General features: G+C 34.4%; 1 protein-coding gene across 1 annotated transcript; it reads left to right on the forward strand.

The window, feature by feature from the left end:
• The first annotated feature begins 3,175 nt into the window (after window positions 1-3,175).
• Window positions 3,176-4,890, forward strand: LOC137805839 (probable galacturonosyltransferase-like 4). Its single transcript, XM_068605747.1, has one exon. It carries the CDS (start codon window positions 3,305-3,307, stop codon window positions 4,349-4,351), a length of 1,047 nt encoding a protein of 348 aa, XP_068461848.1. The 5' UTR covers window positions 3,176-3,304; the 3' UTR covers window positions 4,352-4,890.
• Window positions 4,891-20,596: the final 15,706 nt, after the last annotated feature.

Here is a 20,596-nt window from a genome sequence, read left to right on the forward strand (position 1 = left end):
CATTAATGTAATTTTAATTTTTAATTACAATTTCATACAAATCAACCAAAATGGGAAAACTGAAAAGAAATATTTAGAGTCACTTGGGCACCTCAGGATAAATGACTGATTAAAAAGGTCTATGAGTCTAAAGTCAAAAAAACGACTTTGTAACATGTTGACCAAAGTCAGGGCAAAGGATGTCCGACATACTTAGATAGGCGAGCGAGCATGGGTTGAGCTTCTAAACTATTGGGATATACAAAAGTTCAAAGATAAATCCACTCAGAGTAAAATGAATAGGGCTTCAGTTCGTGGTGGAGCATTGCACTCCACATGTTGAAAATCACATTCAGATATTGCACTGACTTTGGTAAGTACTCGTCATTGTCTTACATGGAATTCATTTTACATTTGCAACATATATTGCTTCTAATTGTACAACATTATTAGAAACGTCAATATGGTCGTCTCTCTGAACCTGATAAACTATTTATGGTCACCCACACAAACAAGAAAGGTGATTGGGTTAATACTCGTGCTCGTGAAACTTATGTAAGTTATTTTTCTAAGTTATTTTTCTAAGTTTTTTTAAATTTTTATTTTAATTTTGTAACATTTACATAATGACCTATGTAGGAAAACTATCATGAGTGCTTGAGGACCCTTCAAGTAAATAATTCTCAGGACTCTAGCACTGATGTCCATCAAGTTGATCCAACAACAAAGTTTCAAACTTGAAAGGAAGCTATCGATGGAAAGAGTAAAGGTCGAGTGTATGGTAAAGACTTGGCTGGTAGCTTCCGCCAAAGGAGTCTCTTCCCTCACTCAACCCTCTACTTTTGGTGCTTCACAATCTGATCAGTTAACTAGAAATCAACAGCTCCATGCAGAACTTAGTATGTGGGATAAAAAGTATGCACATTTAGAGGAAGAAATGAAGGTCATAAAGGAGCAACTTGTCTCAGGGTTGCAACGTGACAATGCTTCCACTAGCACAAGTCAATTCCACCACCAGTATGATCCAGAGCGTGATGACCAACCCCTCCCTTAAAGTGCATCCCTGACTGTAAGTTTAATTATTTCATATTTTTATTATATACTAAAGATTTTAGTTACTCACATTTAGTTATTCACACGGTTTGTATTTTTTTACAGGTTTTTACATATCACATCATTGTTATTTCTACTTCGTGAGATGCGTTTTATATTTTCATTTGCACTCTTTTTATGTAATTGTATTATCGAACATTTTAAGTTCTAATACTTTCAGTTAATTTCTAAAGTACAATTTTATTTTTATGGTTTATTTTAATTTTAATTTCTATTTTATGTATTAATATTTAGTTTGAATGATTTGGATGAATAAAATTATCTGAATGACTTTGTTTACCTATTTGGATGATTTTTCTATTGTGAATCTGGTGTAAATGCTGGGGATTTGTTATTTTGAATTGTGAATTTGATTGGAATTTGTTATTCTCATGGTTATAGGTAAAAATGGTTAGAACAAAAATTAAAATGTTTTTTTAAACCATTAATGCGTCGGTCAAGGCTACGAAAGTTTTTTTTCTTTTTTACTTAAGTAATGTGTAGGTCAAACCCACGCAAAATCTAATGTCATTTTTTTTTCTTTTCTTTGTCGGCCAAACCAACACATACATGTTTTTCTGATACATTTGTGTTTGACCCATGCATAAGCCGACTATATTACGTCGCTTTTACGTCGGACTAGCGAACGACATTTGTGTCCCTTTTTCATCGGCTTAATTAGCCCACACAAATTGCGTCACTCGTGCTAGCCAACGAAAAAAACTACTTTGTTTTTGTGACTTTTTCGTGCTTTGCTGATGCAAATCTGACGTTTATTCATCGGTTTCGATTCATTTGCGTTCGTTTTTTATCGACAAAATACAATATTTTTCTTGTAGTGTTAGTTGGATATCAAAGATGAGGACGAATGTGTTTTTACTTCAAATCCTAAACTATAAACCCTACTTCACATTCACATTGGAAAAAAGTAATACTAAAAAAACCATTAATTAGACTATTAAAAACCCATTAGTGAGGAAGTCTATCAGACTCTAACCTGTTGGATTGAAAGAAATATTCTCAAATTATAAATTATCGTCTATGCATCATGTGTTTGGTGTAGTAGCATGGGATATGGGATGTTCGAACTTTTGGTTTGAAAATTGGCTTGGAAGGGTCCAATGTGTGAAAAAGTTCCGTTGTTCAAATTAGACACAGAACTTGTGATAGCAGATCTATGGAGGTTTTTGCAAATTATGTCCAAAAGTTTTACCCACCAATAACAAGCATGTTACCGAGATGCCATTCTAGGGAGGTAGCAACACTGCATGCGCTGTGGGACTTCCCCCTTCCAAAGCTCTATGAGACACCTGGGATTCAGTTTGAGTCAGGATAACCCGCTTTGGTTTCAGAAATACTTTCTCACAAATTTCAATCCCTATAAATGAAGGAAGAATGTTTTTGCAACAGAGAAATGTGATGCTTAGTGCGTCTGGAATATGATCAGACACATAACTACAAAATTGCCACCTAAGGCTCCTTGTGTTAAACTTAACATTGACGGATCTTGGCTCAAGTGTTGGCATTACATGATGGATCCAACTTGCGTTAAATAGACCATATGGAGGTTTTCAACCTTGTCAATGAACCCAATGAATCTACAAGATATTCAGTTCCAATGTCAAAATCAAACTCCTAATAGAGTACCAACATGATAGTGAAAGGATATGAGCATTAAGTGCTGAAGAATTTTGTAGTTAGTGTTGTTCTTCACCCAAAATCTGTGCGTTTTGTGCACAGTAGGTACGCAGATGCTCCTCCTGTTGTTGTGTTGTCCATTTCCTTGTTGTTGTGTGCTCCTGAAACAGTGGTTAGTGTTGTGTTGAGGGTGAAGTGAGAGTGAGTGTGAGCAATTTATTGGGGAAGAAGAAAGAAAAAGAAAAGGAAAAGTCCAAATGAAGACAAGATTCGAAATAGAGATTTGAATTGCTAGAAAAGGAAAAAGTAAAAAAAGGGGAAGGAGATTTGACGCAGAATCTAAAATAGTGAAAGGGAAGTAAAAGATAGGGTTGATAGGGTCCGAGAGATGCTCTCTTCCTCAGAAATGGGAAGTGAGTCGCAATCTCAATCATCTAATCTCCCAACCCACGAACGCACTGCTTTACCTCTCTTCAAACCAAATCTTCTTCGCTATATTCTCTGATTAATAATATCATTAATCTAATACTACGGATTAGTTGCGTTGTTGATCGAGAACAGCCACAACACCAACATACAACCTTAGTTCGACAGGATGGTCTTTCGGAGCTCCACCTCCCTAATTGGCCTCCTGTCCCTCCTCATCCTCCTCCTCCGCCCCGTCTCCGCCATCCGTCTAGGCCTCCTCATCCGCCGTCCCTCACAGGAGCTCCCGCACTTCCGGGAGGCCCCCGCCTTCCGCAACGGCCAGGAGTGCGGCTCCTCCCCCGACCGCGTCATCAACGTCGCCATGACCCTCGACGCGAACTACCTCCGCGGCACCATGGCGGCGGTCCTCTCCATGCTCCAGCACTCAGCCTGCCCGGAAAACCTCTCCTTCCACTTCCTCACCGCGCACGACGATGCTCCCGAACTCTTCTCCAGCATCAAGTCCACCTTCCCTTATCTAAAGATGAAGATTTACCGTTTCGAGTGCAACAGGGTCCGCGGCAAGATTTCCAAGTCAATTCGCCAGGCCCTCGACCAGCCCTTGAATTACGCTAGAATATACCTCGCCGACACTATTCCCGAGGACGTGAAACGTGTGATATATTTAGACTCTGACCTTGTGGTTGTGGACGACATAGCCAAGCTCTGGAGCGTGGACATGGAAGGGAAGGTGGTGGCTGCGCCTGAATATTGCCATGCAAACTTCACGCTGTATTTCACGGACACCTTTTGGTCGGACCCCGCTCTAGCGAAAACGTTCAAGGGAAGGATGCCGTGTTATTTCAACACGGGGGTGATGGTGATGGACGTGGACACGTGGAGGAAGGAGAAATACACAGAGAAGGTGGAGTCATGGATGGCGGTGCAGAAGCAGCAGAAGAGGATCTATCATTTGGGGTCTCTTCCACCGTTTTTGTTGGTTCTGGCGGGGAACATAAAAGCGGTTGACCATAGATGGAACCAGCATGGTTTAGGTGGAGATAACTTTGAAGGAAAATGCAGGAGTCTGCACCCTGGTCCCATTAGTTTGCTGCATTGGAGTGGGAAGGGAAAACCCTGGTTGAGATTGGATTCTAGGAAGCCATGCATCGTGGACCATCTATGGGCTCCTTATGATCTATATCGCTCTTCCAGACACTTTTTTGAAGAATAATAGAAAATTAACATGAATGAATGACACGGAGGTGAGTGGGTTCGCGCAAGAGAATTATTCGTTTGAAGGAGACTATTTTATTAACCACTAATTACGTTCATGGAGAGGATCTGGTGGATAACATCATATATTTTCAGTTTTTCTAACTCATCAAATCACTGCTCACAACAAAGGAACGCTACCAATGGGAATGGGAATGGGAATACCTTCTCTCTCCTTTCTAAACAACTTCAAATTTCTCTCACTAAAACCATACATATATAATAAATATCATTATCATTCTCAACAGCATATTTTACAACATTATATCTTCATATGTACAGATATGAATTGCTTAGCTAGGTTCCAATTCAGATGCTGTCTGCACATACTAACAGGTTCTTTCAATTCCTCTACCTGCTTCTTATAGTGCAGAGGTTATGTTCGCCTGTACTCATCTTCAATCAAACATTAAGTCAGGGAACTAACTGAGGGAAGGTGTACCATAATTCACAATTTGTTTCAATATTTTCATCATATATGACACAAGGCTATGCACATTTATAATAACATAAAAGAGTTTAACTTCTAATATATTATGTTGTTGGAAATTAATCTAACAATTTTCAGCTGTAAACATACTTCTGAATACAATCTTTAATCTAAAAATCATATATATACCTTCTGTCCTTATATTCTAATATTATAAGTCATTATCAATATAACATTGAGTGCACATCCTAACATTTAAACACTCATTTTACACTTTCCATATCCCCTTTTTTTCTTATTTTATCATTTCACTTTCTATATCTGTTACTTTCTTCTCTCTCCCAATATACATCACATCATGTCTATTTTTTTTAGAAATAACTATTTTGACAATCAATATTCTGTGTTTCAATCATTTAACCCCTCCAAATAATAATTCTAAAAATATTAAATTAAATTATTTAATTAAAATAAAAATAATTGTAGAATGATAGTATAAATTTTAAGGGATATCAAATGCATTTTTTTAATATCAATTCGATAGTTAGTTTGGGTGTGGCGCTAGTTAGTGATGTTTGTAAAAGTGAGTCACTGAAAATACAGTTAGTATATTAGTGGACATACTAATTCATCGGTGACAAAAGCCCCGAAATAAAAGGGTCTCGGCAAGAAGAACCACTTACATATTAATTCAAATTTATAAGAAAATAATAATTGGTTTGAAATAAATAATTCAAAATAAAATAAATACTAATTGATATTGATGAATAAGAAGTCACGATGGGATTTCATTAAATTTTTCATATGCAATCAATTAAAAATTAATCTAGTTCATATTTGAATTATATCAACTCGCTTAATTATATATTGAAAAAATCAATCCTCAAGCAAACGAATGTAAATCAGTGTTCTAACAATTCCAAGCAAATAATAAACCTTGTAGATCAGAGTTTAAAAATAGTTAATTAGAATAAACTTATTGTAAATATTAATCTCAATTAGATATCTTCCTAAATTTTTGTTTTGAAAACATTTTTTTTATATCAATGAAATCTTAATTGAAAGAATACAAAGTCATCAATTTCAAACATCTATTAGACACGAATAAGGAAAATAGAATCAAATACAAACTATTAGATTAATATTAGAAAATGACACAAGTTTGATTCTATTAATAGAGGAGAATTTAGGTCCTCGTGACTATCTTATTGAGACACAAAAGGAAGAAGATGAATGTAAGGAAAGAAAAAAACGATTAATACTAAAAGCACAAAACTATTATTATTTTTTCATACATGATTACAAGAAAAGAGGGAACAAATAGACTAATAAAGAAGGATAACAAATTCTCCCTCCACCTCTATACTAGGGTCGCACCATGCAGGTCGATCTGTGGCCCGTCACTAAAAAGTGCGGGACAAGTTCACTAATCTAGTCCACTGACCCGTTTTGGTCCATCCCGCAAAATACGCAGTCCGCGCAGGCCAACAACGGGGCGAGACGGGTTGGCCCGCTAGCTCGCATAAAAAAATAATTATTTAATCTTTTTTTATAAAAAAAATAATAGCTCATTCACCCATTATTGTAGTGTGACCTTTTTTTATTTTATTTTAAAAATATTGAATTTAATGTACTAAGAAAATAAGTGTTTTATTTTAATCATATAAATGAGTTAGTATTAAGAGTGACAGTGGATTTAGTTTTAAGCAAAGTCTTATATTTAAAAATTTGTTAATAAAAAAATGATATAAAGAAGAGATGTCAATAGAATAGTTAAAAAATTAGTTACATTTATTAAAATATTTTGTAGCAAAATTTTGGTAAGATACTCTTGTACATTTACATACATATATAGGAAAAAATAAATGCAAAGCAAAACTTAATTATTTTTAATCCAGTCTTCTAACAACCCTCGTACTTGAATTTATATTTTTATCATAATTAAATAAATTGAAACACAAATAAAATTTTAATTTTTCAGTTGTAGGAATAAGTTTTTTTTATAACTAATGAAATTTTAATTTTTGAAAAAAAAAAATCCTATGTGGGCTGGCCCACAAGCCCGGAGGTTACTTTTTATGTGGGGCGGGCCAGTGAAATGAGCCCGCACTCTTAGCGAAGGGCGTGCCTATGCGAGGCGGGTCAGCCCACATTGTCACCCCTACTTTATACCTTTCCTATGCACCTCCATATTAATTGGGAAAAGTCGATTTTAACATTTTCAAAATATTTAAATAACCTTAAAAGGAAACATAATTTAACATTTTTAAATAACCTCGATTGTATCTCTGCACCTCCATACATCCCTTCTAGTCGCAACACTGTCATTCGTCTTCAGCCGCAGCGTTTGAGAGAACAATTCCATCATTTGAGCGTGTGTGAGAGGGTTGGCGAGAATATTAATTGTATGTGACGTTCCCGGTGCGAGGATAACCTTTTTTTAAGTTTTGTACTCCATTTTTGCACCTCCCTGATTTTTTTTCTGAGCTTTGTGGCTTCAAAAAGAATGAAAAAAAAAATAAACGAACAAAAACACAGCCACCACTAATGAACACATAACAAAAATTACCTCAATTACCAACATTCACCACTAGCCACCACAAGCAACCACCACTTGAAAATGAAGAAGAAAATACCACACTTTCCACCATACTGATAAGGGTGTCGTTGGAATTAAAAAAAAAAAAGTATTTGCCGAGAAGGATTGACCAAAGGAAGACTAGCTTGCCCAAGCTCAACAAGAGACGATCCAACCAACTAAATCGTCTACTATAACGCAAAATTGGTTTTCGTTCCTAATCCAAACTTTAGACCATCGAGGGGCTTGAATGGATCCCTGACAGCAGACGGCATTAACATTTTTCTAATGTGGCAAACGGAGTACCAACATGTACTATATTATACTATTATAACATTCACGTTAGTAGTGAGTTGTTGTCTACGTCAACATGAAAGTTCATGGATTAAATCCAATTTTACTTTATTTTTTTATATTTTTAATATAAAAAGATTTAAAATATTTAAAAGATATATTATAATTAATATTTTTTATTTATATTAAAACATGATCTTCTAATTATAATGCATATTATATTAATATAAATATGAATAATCAAACCGTACATTTTTTTCACAAAAAAATATTTTTTTAACTTGGAAAGAATTTTTAAAATAGGGATATAGAGGAAGCCTTAAAATTAGAGAAAACAAATTTGCACAATAATGAAAGACAAACAAAAATGCAGTCAATTTTAATAATTAATATTTTTAAAAACATTCATGAAAATATTTAATGGATAAATACTTGAAAAAAAAATGAATCTAGATTTAAAATTTGAAGAAAAAGGTTGAGATTTCATCCCATTTTAACTATTATGATTTAGTTTTATTAATAATATTTTGTAATGGAATGAAAGAAAATGGTTGGTATTTGACCGGAACAATGTGTCCCTCTCCCTCCTTGAAACCTCACACTCCCTCTATGGTTGATTGCCCAATTCTCAATGTCCATACACATTTCAGCAAAAAAATCTTGTTTAAATTAAACCATTCTCTTTACTTTATAACCTTGTGTTTTGGTTTGTGAACATTCTCAAAAATTCAATCCCCGCCAATTTTCCAATCCCCTCTTTCTACCACCCCAAAACCCTAAGGTCCAAATTCTCACCAAACTATAACAAAGTTAAATCCCCATTTCGCAGAACCCCCTTCCCACTTTAACTATCTTACATACCACTGCTGTAAGAAATATTATAGTTAAATAGTTTTAACAGTATCACAAGTTATGCATAGCGGCGACGACATTGTGATACAAATCATCTCGACAAATAAATGACTAAGGACACAACAGACACTTCACAATTCAGTCAGTCATCTCAGCATCTAAGACAAGGCCCCACCAAACTTCAGAAGGACCTCAAAAAAATAAGAATTGGACATAGGTCAGAGCATCATGTTGAACAAGGTGCTTTGATGTCTCCAAATCCAAGTGGATTGTTTGAAGTTCTTGTTGTTGGTTGTGTGTGTTTGTTGTGTAGTTTGAATTTGTTAATCCACTCAAATTAAAATCCAAGGTTGTTTGATTTTAATCCTTTTGAAAAAGATGTATTTTCAAAGGAAAGTGAAAAATCAACATGTTGAAAATTCGATTCAACCGATTGTTTTACACTTAAGTGTATTTTGAAAAAAGATTTGAAAAAGCTTGACTTTGGTTGACTTTGTTGTCAAACCAATTCAATCGATTGTTCCGTGTTTTCAATCGACTATTTTTCTGAAAACCTTAACAGAATTCTGTTAAGTGGCTTTAATCTATTTTAATTGATTTAAAACAGTTTTGGCTCTTGCATTAAATGCTTTAACTAATTGAATGGATTTTAAATAAGTTGTTTTACGCTCCTGGTCTTAACTAATTCAAGAGAAATCATTCAAATCAACTCTTCCAAGATTGCTAAAAGCTTTGAATCTTTTCTAAGAGTAAAATATGATTGTATTGTATCAATTGTGCTTTAATCTATAATTGTACCCATGTGTACTACATTCTTTCTTTCTTGACTACTGTAATTCTTTGTGAATTGTTGTTGTGCAAATCCAGAGGTTGTTCTAAAATTTGTGGTGATTTTGCCAAAGGTGGTGTGTGTTCTTGAAGGGTTCAAGATCACCACTTTGGTGTGTTGTGTGTAATCAAGGTTTTTGATTGCTTAGTGAATTCTCTGTGGTTGTTGAGAACTGGATGTAGCTCTTGGTAAAGAGTGAACCAGTATAAACTCTTTGTGTTGATCTCTCTATCCCTTCTCTCTTTTAAAATTGTTTTTGCTTTGTTTTTAACACTGTTGGTATAAACAACCGATTGTTTCACAAAAAGAACCGGTTGATTTTCTGCAATCACATTAAAAACAATTTTGAACTTGGCTGAACTGATTTCTAATTGGTTGATTCTTCATTGTCTTTCAATCTACCTTCAATATTTGCAAAAATATTTCATAAACAGTTCAACCCTTCCCCCCCCCCCCTTCTAGTTTAAGACATGTTCTTTCTTTTGGTCTTTTTAAAAGACAAGTTTATGTAAGTGAATTGGGTTCACTTTGGGGGTCCAAATAGAAGAATAAGCTAGAGTAGGGTGTGTTTAATAATTTGAGTAGGGTGTGTTTAGTAATTTGGGATTTCATGACATGTGCACCTAGGTTTAGAGTTTCTTTGACCTACCTTCTAGAAGGTTTCTCACAAATGACACTCCTACCGCTCTATCTTGCTCTCCAAGACACCCTCTCCTATAAATAGAGTTTCTTGCCTCATGTATTTCATACATTGAATTTTGAATAGGAAAGAAACCTTGTTAGAGAGTTTAGTGAATCTTGAGTGCTCTCTTTTTTTAGGTCTTATCTTGAATGTTTGTGCACTTCAAGTGGCGGCTCTTCACCACTCATCTCGGAGTCTCCCACCACTCCAAGTGGCATGTGTTGAACCTTGTGATGTTCCATGTTTTGAAGAATCCAAATCCTTTGAAGGATGTTGAAGCCTCTGCTTTGCTTGTTGTTGCTGTGCTGGTTTAAGCTTTGTTCTGGGGTAGTTTATATGTTGTAATCCACCCTTGTATTAAATCTCAAGCAATTAGCATCTCAATCTTTAAGAAAGTAAAATGTTTTTCAAACTAAGTTGAAACAACCGATTGTTTTGTCGAAACAACCGATTGTTTATACTTAGGTGTTTTGAGAAAGATTGAAAACTGTTTTTGAATGGTTGAAACTGTTAAGTACCAAAACAACCGATTGATTCGAGGAAACAACCAATTGTTTGTTTTGGAACCATAACAGAAAAAATGTTTTGTGTTTGACTGAGCTTTAAATGCTTTAACTGAATACGCACCAGTCATTAAATGCATTGACCAATTTTTTAATGCAATTTAAGAGTTTGGTAAGATTTGATAACAAACTACATCTTTGAATATATTAAGAAAAACAGATTTGAGAATTAAGAATCTTTGACAGAGTTTTTCTAAAGAGTTTTTTTCAAAGTGCTGAGATTGCTTAAGAGTTTGTGATTGATCAAGGTGCTGGAATAGGATTCTACTTGTATTGATTTCAGATATTCATCTGTAACAAGTGTAATCTTTGTAATTTGTTGAACAATTTGTTTCTGTGTTTGTTGATATTGGTTGTTTGTTCTTGAGGTGTTCAAGATCAGCAATCTTAGTGTTGGCCAAGGAGAGGGTGTTTCTTGAGGTGTTCAAGGTCATTCTCTTGGTTGTTGTGTAAGTGATCAAGTGGTGATTGCTTAGTGGATATCCTCAGGGTTTCTGAGAAGACTGGATGTAGCTCTGGTTTGGAGTGAACCAGTATAAACAATTGTGTACAATCTCTCTATCTCTATCTCTTTAAATTCAGTTTATTTGTTGTTTGCTGGTATAAACAATCGATTGTTTCGCTAAAACAACCGATTGTTTTTCTGGTACTACAACTTTTGCTTGCTGTTTTGGCTAACTGAATTGCTGAATCAATTGGTTTCTGAAATAAATTCATTCTAGCTTTGAAAAGTTTACGAAAACCCCTTTAAACAATTCACCCCCCCCCCTCTAGTTTAAAGCCATCTTTTCTAACAGCATGACCATCATCTTCATCCATAAGTTTTCTCTAACTCTTCATCTTTTCTTTTCTTTCTTTGCGCCATTTCCATTCCTTTTTATATTCTTGTGTTCTTCCTTTCCTTTTTGGTTTCCATCTTATTTCTTTCCATTATATGTTCTTTAATTCCGCACCTCATTCTGCACCTCATCATCATCAACACCATATAATTTTGTTTTTCTCTTTGCCCTCTAAAAGTGAACCTTCACACTTACTTAACCACTTGGTTAAGTTCGTGTCCAGTGGGAATCTTCTTTGGGTTTCTCACCATATTCTGCTTAAATAAAAAACTCAAAAAAAGTGCAAACCTATAAAAAAATTGTGCAGTTCTAAAATCAACTCACATCACATTGTGATGAGGCCCAAGGAGAGAGGGCGTCTACCCATGATGAAGACCAAGCCCAACCCATGACCTCAGCACCCACCATACCTCAAAGGATTACTAGGAGTAGAGCATAGACTATGGGTGTTGAGCAAGAACTGGTCTCTCTTTTTGTAATTTCCGTAGAGTAGGTCTATATAGTATAATTAGGAGGTGAAGACATAAGAATGGGCCTATGAGATGTCCATTAGGGTAGGAAGGAAACCCTACCTTCTAGAATAGGTTGAATGGTGTGGCATTGACCAAGGTCAACACCCTAGCCACACCATATTTTGTTCCTTCCCCTTCTACCCTCTTTTCTTCTTTTCCAAGGCTCTTAAGTCTATAAATAGGAGGTCTCCCCCTTTGTAAATACAAGTTGAAATTATAGTAAAGAAATTATGCACAATTTTTGTGTGAGTAGTGAGTGAGTGAATCTCCTCCAAATTGGTCTTATCTTGGGTTCATGATGCTCCCAAGGGGCGGCCTCCTTTCACTCATCTTGGTGATTCCATCCCATCAAGTGGCGCGATCCACCATAATTCCACATCCATAAGTTATCCTTTTCATCATCTCTTTCATTTATCCATTTCCATCCATTCTATCTTAAACATGTTCTTAGTTTTGCTTCTTTGAATTTCAATTCGGTCTTCTCTTTTGTTCCTTTATTGTTTGTTCAATTCCACACCATATTTGTCATCATTCTCACCATATAATTGTGTTTTCCTTTTTCCTTTGTGAAATGAACCTTCACATCTACTTAACCACTTGGTTAAGTTAATGTCCAGTGGGGATTTTCTTTAGGTTTTCACTCTTTCATTGTCTTAAAATCTCAATCATAAATATCAAAGTGTCACCTAATGATCAATCCTAAAATCAACTCACATCACATTGACAGATCATTACTTTGAGAACACGATTCCGAGCATTGTCACATTTGCAATAGCAGGTGGCGTAGTGTCTTGTGATCTTCAATGGTGCATGGAGCAACTGAACAAAAGCGTGATGACGTTCAACAGTGCTACAATGTGTCGTAATGTTTTGAATTTGGAGTCTGAACCAATGTGTGTCAAGTTGGGGAACCATGATTGTGTCACTTTGCAAATGGAAAACTCGCCCAGATTTTCTATGTATGACAATTATTTCAGATGTGCAGAACGGTGGAGCCACCTCTTCTAGAACCTTCTTGTTGGGGTGGATGAACACTCATTACGGTTTTACATACTATGTTATATGCATCATTGGACCTCTTTTGTAACCAGTTGGTAAGTGTCATTATTAAGTGAAATTTCATGCAAAAAGTTTGACATTTATTTATTTTAATTGTTGATTAAGTTATGACTCAACCTTAATTAGAAAAATTAGAATTTAATAATATATTTTGGAGTTATGAGTTAATATAACTCTTTATTCTCAATTTTGTGTTATTTTCTGGGATTTAAGGAGAGATTAAGTAAAGGGATATATTATGAATAGAGATGTCGTTTCGCCCAATCCCAATTAGGTTAAATAAGAGCGTAAAGCAGAAAGAAAGAAAAGAGGAAACTCTAGGAAATAGCCGTCAAGGAGAAATGTTCTGGATCTCTCTTTTTTTTCTATGGTGCATGTAATGGCCACCATGATTAATGGCTAATTTCTATCTTTCGAGATTGAATATAATATTTTCAAATTATGATGAATCCTGGTAATATTGATATATGATATTTTTTTTCTTCTTTGATATTGGTATTGTCATTTATGCTTAAAGCTTGATTTTTTATTCATGAACTTGATTATTGTATTTTGTGCTTAAAGTTTGAATTTTCATTCATGAACTTGCTTCTTGGATCTTGTGCTTAAAGCTTGAATTTTATTCATGAACTTGATTCGTGGATCTTGTGCTTAAAGCTTGAATTTTTATTCATGAACTTAATTCTTGTAATTTGTGCTTGAAGCTTTAATTTTTATTCATGAACTTGATTATTGGATTTAACTGAAAAGTACTTTTATGGATCTGACCTAAGTGGGAATACTTTATATGTTTTGATACTAGACATAGATTAAAATATATCAATTGCTATATAACATATTTTCTTAATGAAAAGAATGTTTTCTAAATATTTGAGACATCAATGTTTAGGAGATCATCTTAATAATTTCATAATTGAGACATCAATATGAATGACTCTTATATGTTGCATCAACTAATTCAAAATATTGTATGTTTCTATTCATCCATGATTTAGAAGAGTAAGAAAGATTAACTTCAATCCCAATTTTATCAATTGAATTCTTTTGATCATTTACTTTGTTTTCCTTTAATTTTCATGCAAATTTATTTTTACAATATCAATATCTTCTCAATTAAACTTTTGCACATCGTTCAATATATAGTGAATATTATACATTAAAATTTTAAAAGAATGGTTTCGTGTGGGTTCAATATTCGTCTTTTGAAGACAAATTATTACTTCTAACTCGGTATACTTACTTAACTAGGTCAACAAGTTTTTTCCCAAGCCCATTCTAGACTAATACTTTTGTTATTCAAACTCTGCTGACGTGGACAATAACGCTACAGTCCACCTTGGAACTCATTTTCCACATCAGAAAAAATTTAACGGTATATGTTGTCCATTCCAAACATTTCCATAATGCACCTCGATGATCTAAAATTTAGATCAGGGGTGAAAATCAATTTTGTTTTGTAGAGCAGGGACGAAAAATATATTTAACCCAAAAAAAATTATATAAGGAGAAGTAATAAACTAATAGGTTCTAATGATGATTAAATTACCTTTTAAAATTGTATACTATGCATACAAGCATTTTATATATAAAAAATAATATACTATAATATATTTATAAAAAGAAAAAGCATAATACACTTAAGAACCCAAACACAACAAAATTGTTATTTCGTTGCCAAGAATGAAGAGGTTTGTCAATGAAGAGGTTTGTCAATTTCCTTTGACTTGAGAAGTATAATTCTATCACGAGGGAGCGATAAAGTAGAAGTCAATATCCTTCTATTTGCATAAGACACATTATTTTTGGAAAAGCTCTTAGCAGAATGTAGAGACTATAAAGTCTATTATAAGATGTTATGAACTCGCATTAAATTTGATCCTGCCTGTTGACCAAAACGCTGGAGCTTTGCCTCGTCAAACTTGGATCGACTTCTGCGCCGTGTTAGCCTCCGTCCTTCATCGCGATCCACCTCAAGAACTTGCAAAAGACGAAACGGTGCCGCTGCGGCCGATCACGCTCTGACGCCCAAGTCAGCGACTGAACCACCAATTACTTAAGAGTAAAAACTCAAGAACTCTAAGGAACCATGACCAGTTCTCTCTCAGCGTACTCAAGACTCGCAAGCGTAAAGAAACAATCTGAACGTGCGTACCTCAGAAGTTCGTTGGAAACTCTTATATACCTGGGCACTTTCTCTCTCCTGGCAGTTACACATCTGGATACGTGGCTCGCATCCAGCTGTACACGTGCCATCATCTGGAGCATCCTTGACTTGGGCGCTATTTCTTACTCTTCAGGTTTTTTGGCTAAGTTACTTATGCATGATACAGCTCAATGCATAGTTGCCTTGGAGCGTGATCTCTTCTGGGTGGCAAGTTCGGGTGCCTTCGTACACACCTTCCCTGTGGTCTCGTCGGCCGCCTTCATGATCTACCCTACCTGTCTCACCGTATATGCTAAAGTAAGTTGTCTCCCGACCTCAGCCTCTGGCCAGCTGGGAAATGGCTATCTGCCTTCATCTTCGGCGATGTCCTTGTTTCGGCGATCTCTAATCACTTGGTCGCCTGGGTTCACATCTGGCGACTTCATCTTCAACCCGGTGACCGCCGGTTTAGGCATGCTGGAGATCGGAACATGCCAACTTAACAACTGGCGACTACACGAACCCCCCGACTTCCTTCCCTTCTGCCAACCAGGCGCCCCATCCAACACGCCTATATAACAGCTCGATGCCACGTCATCACTTCCGACTACCAGGGCGGTACAAAATTTAAAGATAAATATTAAGATACTAGTACAAAATAAGGTATCAAACAATAGTAATTAACAACATTTGATAGAAAATTGAAAAAAAAATGACACATTGACATTTTCCTAGTAATATCAACATTTTTAACAACATTTGATATTCAAACCGTTGCTAAATGTGGACTGGTAGACAAACGAAAATGGTGGTCTAAACCATCACTGAAAGTTATTATGATGAGGAAACAATGATATTTGGTCCTACAATTGTCGTTAAAAGTATTGTTCTAAAAGTTCATTCCCCTCTTCATCTTTGTGTGCCTCCTTTTCTTTCCCTCCTTCCTCACTTCTCTTGGTCCGCACACCCCCTGCATCATTGAGCCCTACCGCACATATGCACCCTCCCATACTACCACCGCCACCTAGCGGCCCTCTACCGCCCTACCCCCTCCTCATGTCGTTATGCAACACCTCCCCCCTCCCCCTTCATTATTCTATAGTCTTCTTTTTTTAGTTTTCTTTTTCTAATACCAAAGAGGCTGCTAGTTCCTTCCTACTATGCAGACATCCTCCAACGATGTCTCTCTTCTAATTCAAGTTAGTTTTTTATCACTAGTTATTATTTGTATTTGTATGTATTGACTAAAACGCATTGAGATTGAGTTTGGGAGTGTCTGACCTTCGGCAATTTTATTTAGAATTTATGAAATTGTAATTTATGTTATATTATGCTCAATCTTTATTTATATTTGTTCATTGAGTGATCCTTAGTTTCCCGTTTGAGAATTAATATTAACTTGGATTATGCTTGGACGAGGTAAACAAGATACGTATGGATTTCTAGACCCTCAACTCATTCATCCACCGAGTAATAAAAGAGCAGGAACACACTACATCACCAATACCTTAAGGGATGAAAAAAAATTATAGTGTTCCGTATATCCACGAGTAAATCCATTTTTATTAAGTAAGTTTAAATAAATTATTAAAATAAGGGAGAGTAACTACTTTTCAATGTATGCATAATTGGAAACTACTGATCATATTTGTTCAAGATCAAACTGTTGCATGATTTTCCTCCTTGCATAAGAAATCTCCTAACTATTTTAAAAAAATAGTAGACTAGTTAGACAATTTCATTTAAAATATATTATTACTTCTACATTGCATAATGTTATGTGTTCTAACATGAAATCTTGTTATTTCAATATGCATACTCTTTATATAACATATTGAGTGGTAGACCAAGTGCAAAATCACAAATGCTCACTTGGATGCACCTGAATGTATATAAAGTAAATATGTTCACTCACTTCAATGTGTGTTATTGACTGATCTAGTAATATTTGTTTTGACTTGTAGTGCAATAAACAATATGGAAGTTATGTGTGTGATTACTATGTGATGCAATGGATATCAACCATTGTGCGAGCTAGAATTGATAGAGATTGGGATCATGTAAAACATCAATGCACTAATAAATTGTAATAGTGCTTATTAATATGGACTAATTAAAACAATTTTTAAATGTTGTAGTTTTTCAATGACCCACCATCGCGATACTCAGAAGCAATGGAGTATGTTAGAATGACATAATCAAAATATTTTGTAACCATATACACCACCTTAGGATAGATGACTAATTAGAATCATATTAGATTTTTAATGTACTTTTTTATATTCAATTTTTGTTTAAATTTATGATGTTTTATGGAGTTTTTTTATATTTAAAGTTTGTTTAAATGTAGCATTGTTTGATATTTTTATACATATTAAAGATGTGAGGATAGTAATATTTCACCATAATTTAAAAAAAAAAAAAAAAACTTACAACGACAACGATTATAAAAAGAAACATTGTTGTATGTAGTTATAACGATAGTCCTACTTACAATCATCGTTAAAAGTGGAAAAAAAATTACAACGACGAACATTTCTCTACTCATTGTTAACCATCATTTATATAGATTATTTCTTTCCAGAATCGTTGTTAAAACCCTTATATCAATGACGGTGACGTTCATCTCAAAAACAATTGTCTTATAACAACACCTCGTTCTATGATAATTTTATAATCATTTTCAATTTTCATTTTTAACCGTCGTAAAAAAATTGTTTAGAATCATTTTGGATGGTTTGGGCTAAATAATAAAATTATGAATGAAATGGCACATAAACTAAATTGTGAAATTTTGGAGATTTCTTTCACTTTATCTAGGTTTACCTATTATTGTTAATCAAAGGAAGGTATTAACTTGACTTCTTGTTCTAAATAAAGACAAGAAGAAATTGGGAAGTTAGAAGAGAAAATTGATTATTGTGGTGGCATGCTTTAAGATCTGTGTTGTCAGCCATTCTACTATTTTATCTATTTTTCTTCCAGATACCTAAAATAGTGATGAGAAACCTAGTTAAGTTGCACAGTAGATATTTATGGAATATTTGTGGGTAGGATGCCATGAGAGGAGAAAGATATGCTGGAAAAAATAGAAGAACATTTGTAAGCCTAAGGGAGCAGGGGATTAAATTTGAAAGACTTGGTTTTGTTTAATACGTCATTGTTGGGTAAATGGAAATGGAATAAACTAAAAAATGAATATTCTATGTGGTCTAAAATCCTAATATCAAAGTATAGGGGTTGAATATAAATGGAGGCAATCAAAATACTATATAAGGCTTTGGGTGGTGGAAGGATTTGCAAAGTGTGTTCAGAGGAGAATAAGAATAGATGGTTTGATAAGCATATTAGCAGGGAACTTATGAATGGGAAATGGGTGAAATTCAAGTTTGAAACCTAAAAGAAGTAGCAACAAAATCCTTTGTGTGAGATATATGATTGGTTGTTTACAATATTATAACAAAAATCGATTACTTTTTCTGAAATGGGGAGTTGGGATGAGGGAGTATGGAAGTGGATGTTTGAATAGAAAATATAATTGTTTGAGTGGAGAAATAGTACTTGAGGGAGTCAGAAAATACCTTTAAGTTGGGTAATAATTAAAACAGGAAAACATGATAAGTGGAACTGGAAGACAAACTCTAGTAGGGATTACCCAGTTAAGTCTGCTTATGCAGTGTTACAATTGCAGAAGATCATAAACCAACATGATAGAATCTATAAAGAAATTTAGGACACTATCTAGGTACCACCAAAGATAAGATTTCTTTTGCATGGAGAATGGTCAGAATCAAATTACCAACAAACTTCAGGAGACATCTGATAGGATTTGTGCATTGTGTAAGCCTGAACTATAATTTCTAGTGCACTGTTTGCTCAGCTATACAATGGTGGGTTGGGTTTGGAAAACAAGTTATGGTTAGGTGAAAATAAACAATATTTTGAGAGTTAATGGAAGTACATTTTTGGCATCATAAACAAGGACAAAGTATGTTTAATAGAGAAATATGGGGTTTAATGTGGTTTGTAATTATGTAGTGTATATGGAAAAAGAGAAGTAGGTGTGCAATGGAAGGAAAAGAGTTTTGTCAGCAATATGAAGTTATGTTTATGGGAGTTTTTAAGGATCGTAGACAAGAGTAGGTGTCCTATGTTCATTCAATGGTGTGTCAACTCTTGAACATGTATTACAATTTTATAATGTTGATTTTGAAAGTATTATGGGAGTGTTATGTCTGGAATGATGAACACAAACATGGATGGAGAAATTTTGAGAGGTTAAGCAAAAGACCATGTTTTATAATTCATCTTTTTTTTTCTGTTTTTGATTATATATATGGGATTGTGGTACTTCCTATTATAACTTTGCTTATATACTTTCAACAGTGGGGTGATGATAGGCTACAGTGCTACTCATCAGATAGAGTAACAAATATTAAAGGAAGTAAGTATAGTGTTAAGAGTTGAGGGAAGATTGTTTAAAGGGTGTAGGGTTTTGGCTTTGTCCCTTTTATCTTCTTTATTGTGCATGTGCATATTTGTATATTATTTTTTAATATAATTTTATTTAAGTTGACTTTGTTCTTCTCTTCAAGAGTCATTAAGATTGCTCTCTCCATGAACTGTAGTTGTCCTCTTTTTATGGTTGTGAGCTAATGAAAGCATCGGTAATGAATGAAAAAAAGAAAAATAGGATTCATATAGGTATCGTTTTAGAAGGGATGAGGATTCTTTGTCGGTAACCATTATCATAGAAGAATAAAGCACATAAAAGAAAAAGAGAGATAAAAAATACAAAAAAAATAAGAAAAAAAAACAAGAAAAGAGAAAAAGTATTCTTGTAACACCATATCCTGAGTATAAAAAGAAGAAAGATTCTTATTATTAAGACAAAACTAAAACCTTGTCTATAAAAAAAATTGTAAAATAATATATGTACAACGACTTAACATTGAATAGTTAAGCTAATAAGATAGAACCATAGGAAGAAATAAGACTATATCCATTGAACACGTGACGAGAGTATCAGATGATCACATCTGTTGATTCAATTGCATTATCCTGAATATATGGCCCCTTAAGAGGAGAAAGAACCCAATGTCAATAACTTCACTCGAAATATCATGTATCTTACAAGAAATCAAAGGTAAAGATGAGGTAAAATACACCTATAAATCTTATTTGTTTGATGAAAAATTCTGCAATACGAAAACAAACTTACAAGCAATCTGAAAGGGTTCAAATATGTTATATAATCTCCTTTCTTAAGGAAAATAAGAGTCCTTTCACTTGTTTGAGTTATATGACTTCCAAAATGTTTTACCATACAATATTTTTTATGAGAATAATTTACAATGTTTCTAAAGTGAAGTTCCAAAGAGATAAAGTAATATGCTTGTCAATTTTATATTATTTCGATATTA

This window comes from Phaseolus vulgaris, chromosome 3 (genome assembly GCF_000499845.2).
Source record: "Phaseolus vulgaris cultivar G19833 chromosome 3, P. vulgaris v2.0, whole genome shotgun sequence".
Taxonomy (NCBI): Eukaryota; Viridiplantae; Streptophyta; class Magnoliopsida; order Fabales; family Fabaceae; genus Phaseolus; species Phaseolus vulgaris.

What these genes read in the sequence shown, in the direction of transcription:
- LOC137805839 (XM_068605747.1), top strand. Translation starts at nt 3,305, where the DNA reads ATGGTCTTTCGGAGCTCCACCTCCCTAATTGGCCTCCTGTCCCTCCTC.